The following is a 12,019-nucleotide window of genomic DNA, read 5'->3' on the forward strand; positions in this document are numbered from 1 at the left end:
GTATGAGTTGAGCATGATGGAATCATAATCTAAGGAAAAAAATCCATGAGTGAGAAATAGAAATGCAATGGGAGAAAGGGAAAGGGAAATATAGAATGGGGTGAATTTTCTCACATAAAAAAGGGACAAAAGAGCTTATTAAAGCTTTTGAAGGGGAAAATGGGAGAGACTGTGGAGGAAGCACTTGAAGCTTAATTGCATCAGAATTGTCTAAAAGAGGGAATAACATATAAACTCAGTTGGGTATAGAAATCTATCTTACCCTAAGAGGAAGATGGAGGGAAAGAGGATAAGAAAAAAGCATGATGCTGATGGAAGGAACAGAAGAGTAGGGAAGGTGGTAAGCAAAATATTTTTGAAGATGAATAGAGTGAAAGGACAAAGGAGAAAAGGAGAAGAGGGGAAATAGGTTGGAAGGAAATACACAATTACTAATTATAACTGAGGAAAAAAACATTTATCATTTTTTTTCCTGATAAAGGCCTCATTTCCCAAATATATAAAGAGTTGAGTCAAATTTGTAAAAATAAGAGCTACCCAAACTGACTTTTATCAAAGGATATAAAGTTTCAGATGAAGTAATTAAGGCTATATATAGTCATATGAAACATTTTTTAAAATCACTATTGATTAGACAGATTCAAATTGAAACAACTTTTCTACACAATCCCATAACTATTATATTGGTTAATATAGCAGAAAAGGAAAATTACAAATGCTGGAGGGGATGTGGGAAAAATCAAGACATTAATGCATTATTGTTAATATTATGAAATGATCCATTCTGCAGAACAATTTGGAACTATACCCCCCAAAGCTACACAACTATGTGCACTCTTTGACCCTTCAATATCACTACCAAGTTTGTTTCCCAAAGGAAGAAAAAAAGAGAAAGAGCCATTTGTACAAAAATATCTATATCAGCTCTTTTTGTGGTGGCAAAGAATTAAAAATTGAGACAATGCCTATCAGTTGGGGTATGGTTGAACAACCATGTGGCTTATGATTGCCTATATGGCATGGCAGCACCTTTTTTTCATCCTTATCTCAGGTTCTAAGGAAATCAAAGAATATAATCTGATTGGTGTTAAATTCTCTCAGTCATGTTGGACTCTATATGAGCCCATTTGGGGTTTTCTTGACAAAGATACTAGACTGATTTGCCATTTTCTTCTCTAGCTCATTTCACAGATGTGGATATTGAGACAAACAGGATTAAGTAACAAAGTCTAAGGGCCTGATTTGCACTCTGGCAGATGAGGCTTCCTGACTCCAAGCCCAGTATTGTGTTCACTGTGCCACCTAGCTTCTATGAATATATATTTATATGATATATCAATATAAAAAAGGTCATCTAGTACCTATATTCCAAAAGTTTATTAATTTTGTTTAAAATATATGATCTGTAAAGATTTCTTTTTTATTAGATTTTTCTCATTTGTCTCTATTTGAATTCTTCAATTTTCTAGGCATAAATAAATATCTAGCTTACTGAATGAATGTAGTCAACAAGAAAAACCATAAATAATTGTTTAATATATGTTGCTTATGAAAAAGATTACCATTTGAATCATTTCCATCTTTCATTGCTACTTTTGACTTCTTAGTTTTGGTTACAATTCCACTACTCAGTGCATTTGATAAAGCTCTCAAAGTACATCAAGGGTTTTCTTCATAATGTTTCTTCAACTTGTATGAACTGATTCAAAGTGAAGTGAACAGAACCAGGAAAACAAAGTATACAGTAATAAAAATATTATAAACATAATCAACTATGAAAGGCTTAGGAACTCAGATCACTACTGATTGCCCACAATTCTAAAGGATTCTTGATGAAAAAATGCTATCCACTTACAGAGAGGTAAACTCTGAGTGTAGATCAAAACATTCTTCCTCTGTCTCTCTATCTCTGTCTCTGTCTCTTTTCTCTGTCTCCCTCTCCCTTTCTCTTTCTCTTTTTACCTTCCTTCCCCCTTCCCCCTGTCCTTTTTTGGAAATGGGGAATATATTTTATATGACTTCATATATACAATGGTTATTCTACTTCTTGCTTTCTCAATGAGTGAGGGAAGGTATGGGGGAAAGGTGAAAATATGAGCTTAAAAAATGTTTCTTCACAAGATTAGATTTTTAAATTATATTTTCAGGGAAAAATCTTCTAATCCTTTTGGTGCCTCAGTATCTCTATAGACAACATGGTTAACAGACTGTAGCTAAACTGTGAAACTTTCCTTAGTCTTTTCCCCTCTCTTGAATCTTTCAAAGGCATAATTACACAGATTTCCTGGGAAGTGAAAGGAAGGAAACGAGTAATTTCAAAGCATATACTATATATATATATATATATATATATATATATATATATATATATATATATATACACTTTGAAATTACTCGTTTCCTTCCTTTCACTTCCTCACTAAGACACTGCACTAAGGATTTTATAAGAGTCATTTCATATGATTCTCACACATTATGATCCCTATTTTACAGTTGAGGAAACTGAGGAAGACAGAAATTAAATAATTTGCTCAGCACCACATAGACATTAAGTCTGAGACTGAATTTAAACTCAGGTCTTTCTGAGTCCAGTCCCAGCATTCTATTCACTGTGAGAGTTTGCTGTATTCATATAGAAAGCTTAAGTATTTTTAAAAATTTCTGATAATTTCTCTAAATATTATAATTATATTATAAATATTGCAATTAAATTAGTCAATAGGAATATTTTTATTAACTAATGATCATTCAGTATGTGTGTGTGGTGAGACACTTATTTTAGCAAAAACCAGAATAAACCAGAGGATATAAAGTGGCAATATCCAGAAGCCATATAGCTGTAGAACCAGTAGACATAAGATGTATTTGAAAAATCTGTAAATTGTGTGCAAGAGTAATTACAAATTTGGCTTTGCCAACACAGTCTTACATGACAAAAGAGACAGCAGTGCTGCCCCCCCATGCAAAAGAAGAGAGCTAAAAACTGTGATATTTGTCATATTTTCTGTAAGAAGAGATTTCTAAATAGAACTTTCTTCACAGCCCCTTTCACCTCTTTGTTCCTCAGGCTGTAGATGATAGGGTTCAGCATTGGGGTCACTACCCCATAGGAAAGCACAATGATCTCATCAGAAGTCTTTGTGTTTTTGGACTTGGGTTTCATATACATGAAAAGGGCAGAGCCATAGAACAAGATCACCACCGTTAGATGGGCTGAACAAGTGGAAAAAGCCTTTTTTCTCCCTTCGCTAGAGTTAATTCTCAGGATAGTGACAAGGATGAAAACATAAGAAATGAAAATGAGCAACAGAGGACTGATTAAGGTAACAATACTTGCAATTGTCATGACAAACACATTGAGGGATATGTCTACACAAATAAGCTTGAGAAGGGCCAGGATCTCACAGGTAATATGATCAATGATATTCCCACAAAAAGGCTTTATCATGGCAAGCACAGTTTGTACCAGGGAAATGAGAAATCCTGCTATCCACGTCCAAGCTGCCATTTGTGCACAGAGTCCCTTGTTCATGATTATGGTATATCTTAGAGGATTACAGATGGCTACATATCTGTCATAAGCCATCACTGCTAGGAGAATGCATTCTGTGCACCCCAATCCAAGAGAAATAACCATCTGTAATGTACATCCAATGAAAGAGATGGATTTTCTTTCAGATGTAAAATTAATCAGAATTTTAGGAATGAAGGAAGAAGTGTAACAGATATCCAAGAAGGAGAGATTCCCAAGGAAAAAGTACATTGGGGTGTGAAGGTGGGGATCCATGATGCTGATAATAATGAGGATGCTGTTTCCCAACAGGATCACCAGGTACATCAACAAACAAAGCACATAAAGGCATATTTGGAGTCCTGGGTAATGAGAAAGCCCCACCAGAAAAAACTCAGTTACAACAGTATAATTCCCCTTGTCCATAGTATTTTCTGTGTCACCTGCGGGATGAAAGGATACTAGTCATAGCAAAGGGATCACATAGTAACAGTAATTTATATTTATATAAATAGACACTATTAATTTTTCCTCTGGTAAGGATTAAGTTTATTTTGGTTTCCATTGTCAAGTATAGATTTTGACAGATGTGACCAAAGCCACTAAGAAAAATAATAATTCAAACTCATGCAAAGCTGATTAATGATTTTTATATGTGTGTAATTTTTATTCTTTACTGAAATTAACTTTTCTATAGAAAGACTTACATGGTCCTCATTCCCTTTATCCTCTTTTTAATAAACTTTAATCATTGCATAAATATTAATTTACTGCCATTGTTGTGTTTTATTGCATTTTAAGTAATGCTCTTCAGATTCTGCTTTTTCACTCTGAATCACTTCATATAGTTCGTACTTTTTCAAATCTTTTCACATTTGTCATCTTAACTGACTGTCATAACATCTTGTTATCAGTAATTACCATCTCTATTTTATAATTGAAGATACTAAGGAATTAAAAAGTTAAGTGTTGGTCTAGAACTGTCCATCTACTTTGTGGGGAGAATTCTTACCTTCTGACTTGTAGTTCAGAATTATATTTGACTTTATTAGGCTGCCTACCAGGGTACCACAAGAAACACCATCTCCGGTTGTGAGCTTGAACCTTAAGAGAGGGCTTTGGACAGTCTAATCACTTGCCCTGATCAATAATCCTTTATCTAAATTCTGATAATTTGTCTGGATTAATTCCTCAAAGTTTAGAGTGCTCATACATAGTCATATTTTTTTTTTCAAATTTCTTCAATTTCTTCAAAATTTTTTTTCATCCCATCCTGGGATTTTGTAGAAATCCAAATGCCTTCTCCAGGCAACTCTAACTCCTAAATATCTCACTCTAGCTCTATCTGTTCCATAGTAGATGCTATCTGGAATGACTGCTTCAGAATCAATAAATTAACTTTTATCTGAATCTGCTTCCTTTTTCACTCCTATTTTGTAGCACCCACTAAATGGGTATTATAAAATTCTTAGTTATTTTTTCCAGCACAGATTTCATTTTCACTCATATCCTTTCCCTCAAGTCATGGATGTAGTGGAAATACTTAATGACTCCCACTGACATTTTTTAGTAGCAACTTGAAATTCTTGTTATTCAAATTTATCAGATAAGGATGATGATGATCATTATCTACTTCTAGGACATTATACTAGATCAGGAAATTCAGTTCCTAATTCATGACCATTCTTTCTAGCTGTGATACTAGTGTACCCCTGTATATTAATGTCTCAATTTCTTACATTGCTAATTTTTCAAGTATAGAATAATTGTACTCTTAGGTATTTCCCAATGCATCACCTCTCCACATGATGTGCTTTAAACTCTATACTATTCTTTACACTTAAATACCTTGATCCCTTGCCTTATCACCAATCATGCATTGCTAATGCCAGCCTTGGATGACTTCCAATCTCTTTATCTCTAACTCACATGAAAAGGTAACTCTTCTCCTTGCAAAGGAAAACCATTCTACCGGAAAGCTTGACTTAAATTTGTACTATCTTCTCCAACTGACGGTTTCTTATCAGTACTTTCCCCCCTTATCCTTTATGTCTTTCTATTGACTCTTTCTCTGCTCCCCTAAAAGTCAGCCATGTCTTCTCATCTTCAAAAATTTTCACCTGATCTTACCATTCTAGCTATTATCTTATATCTTTCTGACTCTTCATTATTTTTGACTAAGCAAAACCACTGCTAAGTGTGTATTCCAAGGGGCACAAGGAGAGAAAGAAAAGGTATGGCTAATTGGCCATGATGGCCAGTGTGTCCATTTTTTTTTGTTCGTTTGTTTGACTTTTCTTCTCTTTTACAAAAAAAGGAATTTCTGTGTTAACAGAAGGAAGATTTAGTACAAAGTGTCAGTGACATGAAGAAAAAGAACATAGAGAAAATATTTTTAAAAATAATATATGCTATTAAATGTGTAGTAGAAGGGGATCAAATAGGCATGACCTTTTTCATATGTCATTGCAGGATTTTCCTAGATATGGACCAACTACATAAGAATTTGTGGTGATTCAGCTGTTCTGTCATATTCAACTCATCATGACTCACAGTTCTATCTGTGGAGCTTTATTGGCAAAATATTAGAAGGATTTTCCAATTCCATCTGAAGTAGATTAAGGCAAAGAGAGGTTAAGTAACTTGCCTAGGAAGCTAGTAAGTATCTAAGTCCACATTTGAACTCAGGTCTTCCTTACTCTAGGTCTGGTGTTCTACCCAATGAACAACTAAGCTGCCCTTAAATAAGGATAAATGCTAATGAATAGATCATACATTTTATATAGCACTCAATAACTTAAAATACTTCTAAAATTACTATGTGAGAGAGGCAGAGTTGTTATTACTATTCCTGTTTTTCAAGTCAGTAACATGAGACTCAGAGAGTTTAACCAAGTTTTCTAAGATCTCAAGTGGTAACTCCAAATTCAGAGCATTTGTTGAATGTCTAGAATATCTTTGCCTAAGAAAAATCTGAATTAAAAAATTCAATCAGCTTCTGTTACCATTATGTCACCTTATTAATTAAATGAATAATAGTCACCATTTACATTTTAATTGACATTTTTCTAGAGTACACAAAAGATAAAAGAATACATGAAAATTACCTATTTACTGAAAGTAATGTTTCAAATGTACCCTTTTCTGCTTCTTATTTAAACAATCAGAAAATCTTCCCAACCTTACTTTCTCAAATTCATTCCATTCTATCTTAAACTATGTCTATATTCCCATTTTTTATTTATTTTTATTACTGAGCAAAAGATGCCCGTACTTCTGAATTTTATCTTTCCATATATGGCCCTTTCTTTTTAGGAACAGACCTTTACTCTGTTGTATTGTAGGTCATAACAAGTTCTTTTGCAAGCTTTAATATGCCCTTCCAAGGGTATGTTGGAGCCAACTCTAATTTGATTATGAAAACCCATTGTATACTTTAGAAATCCACAACCTCTACAAATTAGGGCTTGAATATTTTGTTGATTGTATAGAATTCAGAAACATTTTAATTCAGATCAAACTTAAAGGTGTATATACATTTCTTCCCCCATCTCAGCCCATTTATTAAATATTTACCTGAATACCCAGGAATCTTTCTGAAAAGAATAAACCATGCTTGAGGTAAGCAGGAATATAATAAAAAGCTGAAGAAAAGAAATAATCACCAGAATTGAAACCAGGTGATTCCAGATTTATAATAATCACTATAAAGTACCTTTCATGCATATGTGACCTCACAATACTCAAGAGCCCTATCCCTTCACCCTGTCAAGGAAACAGCTTCATTCATAGATCAGATTCTCTATCTACTACTAATAATACATTTCTGCTATCAACTAATCATACTTTTCCACAAAATTTCTTTGATTTATTTATTTTTATTAACACAGCATTGTACTGAAAACATTTTAAAAGAGAAAAGCAAAAGTGAGAGAATTTTTATCTTTAGTGTAAATGCAATGTGGCTACTGGCTTTATCTTTGTCTTGAATCCAATGAATATGGAATCACCTAACTATAGGATATCTGGAGTATAATAATCTTTAAAGCAGATCTTAAGAGCTGTAAGGGACTTTAGAAACTACAACATAAAAGGTCAGAGCTGGATGAAATGTTAAAAAATAGCATTTGGAATGTCAGTGTTGGAAGGAACCTTAGAACACAGAACATAATAAATACTTGGTGAATGCTAGTAGAATGGACAGAGAATGTGAGAGCTAAGATGAATCTTTAAGATCATTTATTGCCAAAACCCCCGATTTTTCTAAAGAACAGACCTGAGTACCAGAGAGCATACAGGGATGGATAATCAATCATAGCTTATGCTAGATGGGGTCTATTAAAAGTTGAACTTCTACTGTAATCATTCTTGAATATGAGATATGAGGGATTTATTGTCAACAACGTGTTCTTCCCACTGAAGGAAAATTCGTCCTGAATCATACTATTTGGTTTTCATTTTTAAAATGGCTAGCATTTATATAACACTTTAAGGTTTTCCAAGTGATTTAAAAATATTATTTAATTTGATTTTCACGTTAACTCTGGAAGATAAGTCCTGTCATTATTCCCATTTTACGATAAGAAAACCTAGATTGAGAAGTTAAGTGACTTGGCCAGGACCACACAGCTAGCAAATATCTCAAGCAGAATTTGAGTTTGTATATTCCTAATTTCAAGTCCAATACTCTATCTATGGGTCCCCTAAGCTAGAACATCTATATTAAGGTCCCTCACCTGGTCCCAGTTAGTTTATATTTCTTTTCCTTTCAATATTTCTTTCATAAATTGCATTTGTAACTCCTGTGTCTAATTTTTTTTTTTAAATCTCTGCAAATCATCCTTCCCAAGGTACTTCCAAATCTTCTCACTTACCTTTCTGGGTGATATCCAGGCCTTCTCCTCTTAAGTCAAGTTATCTGATGTTCTCTCACTATTCTGAACAAAGGAATACTTTTTAACAGACTTCCAGAAAATCCATATGACTTGAGCTGGAACCAAACACAGACCCTATCTCCCTGTCTTGTATATATCAATAATTGCTTGCCTTTGACCTAGCTTACAATTTTCCCTCTTTTCTAAGCTGTTCCTTTGAGATCATATGGAAAAAAAAAAAGAGTCAGACTCTTACAATTCAGGAATGCTGTGTAACATTGGCAGAGTTGACAAGATGCTATGACTTCTACCAATCTCATGACAATACCTTGTAAAGAGGGGAACCCTATTTTTTTACACATACAGTAAATGCATGCTTTAGTCTGTGGTCCCTGGGACATTCCAAAGGATCATACCCTTGATGTAGATACCAATTTAACAGCCTCTCACCCCCTCCTCATCCTTCATCTCTCCTCAGTGTTCCTAGGGACTATTTGTAATCCCTGAAGTAATTTAAAGTAATCTGTAAAAACTGTGTGGGGCAGGAACTTTTGTGTGGTATAGGGATAAAGTTCTAACAATCTAATTACATCAGCCTTAATAGATATATTTCATTGATGAAAAAAAAATGCTAAATAGTAAGACACTAGCAAGTTTCTTTTAGCCAAGCATTTAGAGAGTGATGTAATTATATGGATATTTCAGTCCCAGTCCAATATTCTTTGACACCTCTGGATATTGGTACTTGTAAAAGGCTCTGGATCAGATCTGCCATTGTCTTTATGTTTGGATTGATTTCCCACTCCCTAGTCCCCCACTCTGCCCCATGCACATATGCACATATGCATTGATATTCAATAAGTTACCAGGTCAGATGAGAATATTTATATCTATACTTATGCTTATTGGCACAATGGATAGATAGTATTGGGCCTGGAATCTGTCCTGAGTTCAAATATGGCCTCAGATATTGGTTTTGTGACTCTGGGCAAGTCACTTAATCCCATTTACCTCTATTTTCCCATCTGTCAGATGAGTTATAAAAGGAAATGGCAAATCATTCCAGCATCTTTGCTAAGAAAACCTCAAATGGGGTCATTAAGGGTTAGACTCTACTAAAAATGACTAAACAACAACTTATGGGTGAAATTGCCCTACAGTTTTCTTCTCAAAATAGAAATGGGAGCTGAAGGATAAGAGAGTGAACAAAGAACTTACCACTGAAAGACTGGAATTAATGAGAGGTGATTATTAGATTGTTACTAACCTGTAGAGAAGGTCTAGTGGATTATCCCCAAACTCTGTTTTTAGCCCTATTTCCTTCAACAGTTTAATCAGTGCTTTGCACGTGTTCTATATTTATTAATGATGTTAAATTGGAGGAAGAGATGATATACAGAAGGACAGAGAGGAGATCCAAAAAGTTTGGGAAAGTTGAGCTGTACTCTGTCCTGGGTGCTGATGGGGCCCTATCTTATGCACAAGTAAGGCCTAGGATTTCTGGTCTGGCCCTATGTCCTCTCATATCTGGAGCCTATCTGATCTTGTATTGTGTGCTAGGCTCACCATGTGTCTTGCTGAGGCTCAGGTGTGGGCCCTGTGCTAAGTACTGATATGATATCCTGGTCTATCTGGATCATAGGCTGGGTGCCAGTTTGGCCCTATTGACTAATATGGATCTATATTGCTTGCATACTTTGCTTTCTATCTAACAACTCATTTCCATTTAGAGTTTCTTCACATTTTTTGTGCAATCGTGATTAAGGGGAGCAACTTGTAACTTTCTTTTGAGATTTTTCTTCTATGTGCATTTTAGAAGCTTACTTTCATTGTGATTGTGGGAGATATGCTAGGAATTTCTCACAGTTCACATTAAGATAAAGTTAAAGAAATATGATGATTGGGACTAGAGAATAATAGTAGTACAATGTCCCACTCTTAGCATTCACCTCTAAAATACTGTGTTAAGACCTGAACAATGTATTTTTGGAAGAATATTGATGAGTGTGAGTTTCCAGGGAAAAAAGACCAAGATGTTGGACTCTGAGGTCATGTCATATGAGAACTGATTGAAGTAGCTAGTATCTCAGCTTCATTCTCCTCAGGCAGGCCATCTGTATCTCTTGCAGGGCTCTAGTGGATTGGTGGTTTCCTTTTTTTGAATGCTATAAATTAAAATTTTCATTCCAATATAATCTTTTCTATTTTTAACTGTTAGTGGGAAAGTGAGTGACATTTAACCAATTAATTGATGACCTTTTACAAAAGATAATTTACTTGAAAAATCTGGCAAGAAGGGTAATATAAAATTCCTGAAAATTCCCTCCCTGTCAAATTTTTAGGAGTTTCTAAGTTTCTATACAATCTCAGATCCTGGGAAACATGATCTCAGACTTAATATACTTTTTATATTTCATTTGTCCAACCAAATTAATAATTAAATGCAGAATTACTATTGCATAAGTTACTGTCTCAGCTATCATTAATTTGAATTCTGAAGTCAATCCTTCTCATGGATTCCAAGGTGAATGTACTGGCTACAAACCTTAGCTCTGACTCTATATTTGGAATTCCTCACTTCTTTGGAATTAGCTCACTCTTCTGGCCTTTCAAAACTCATATAATCATAGCCTACCATCTCCTTCACCTAAAATGAAAAACAAACGCCAAAGCAAAGAACTGAGGCTACATTCACAGGCTGTGTTTAAGGTTTCACATTATCAGGTCTTTCCACTTTGAGCACTTTATCCTGCTATTGTCAGGAAGAAATCCACTGAAAGAGAGATGATACTGGTGGACTGGAGCCTTTTGAATGCCATTCCTCCTCCCCCCCACTTCCAATTATGCAGCTAATAACTTCATTCCATAAAAGCAAAACTGAAAGAGGTTCAAATTAAGTATGCCTAGTCCGAATCATATGGAGATTGTATCACTCCAGTGCCTGCTCACAAGGACTGGGCTTATGGCCAGATTCTCATTTCAGGTGGAAATGAGGATATCATTCTGGAAGAATATATTATTTATAGGACACAGAAAAGATATCTTCAAAGATGTGCAATTATAATGTGCATAAAATACTAGGTATATTTTCTTCACCCTAAGTAACAGAACCAGAAATTACTCTTGGTCACTCCTGAGGGTCAGATTTGATGTAAGGAAAAATTATCTTAAAATTAAAACTATCTGAAAATAGAATGGCCTGCCTTAAGGTGGTATATTTTTATTTATATGAGTTTAAATCATCTCTTATTGAATAAGGTATAGCCTGGATTCTTGAACCAGGCTTAAGTAGTCTAAAAGACCCCATGATTTTAATTCCTATTCTACTGTAAGATCTTTGAAGTCAGGGACCAAGTCTGTTAACCTTTTATCTAAACCCAAGTTCAATGTATTATATCTTGTAACTGCTTAATAAATGTGTATAGAATATAAAAATATATAAATATAATTTGAATTGTTATCCAGAAAGTTCATGCATTTTGCTCATTTTGTTAATTCTACTAAATCTGGCACTAGATAATTAAAAACAATTTTCCTTCACATAAAAGCTGTGTGTCTCTGAATGCTTGTGTATGTGTATATACGTGTGCCTGTGTGCTTGTGATTTGTTTTAATTAAAGATATAATAAATCCC

At 34.4% G+C, this 12,019-nt stretch overlaps 1 protein-coding gene across 1 annotated transcript; it reads right to left on the minus strand.

Annotated features, from left to right (window-relative positions):
• Positions 1 to 2,995: 2,995 nt before the first annotated feature.
• On the minus strand, positions 2,996 to 3,946 carry LOC141554642 (olfactory receptor 13D1-like). Its single transcript, XM_074286752.1, has one exon. The coding sequence runs from the start codon at positions 3,935 to 3,937 to the stop codon at positions 2,996 to 2,998; it is 942 nt and encodes a 313-aa protein (XP_074142853.1). The 5' UTR covers positions 3,938 to 3,946.
• Positions 3,947 to 12,019: the final 8,073 nt, after the last annotated feature.

This window comes from Sminthopsis crassicaudata, chromosome 1 (genome assembly GCF_048593235.1).
Source record: "Sminthopsis crassicaudata isolate SCR6 chromosome 1, ASM4859323v1, whole genome shotgun sequence".
Classification (NCBI taxonomy): Eukaryota; Metazoa; Chordata; class Mammalia; order Dasyuromorphia; family Dasyuridae; genus Sminthopsis; species Sminthopsis crassicaudata.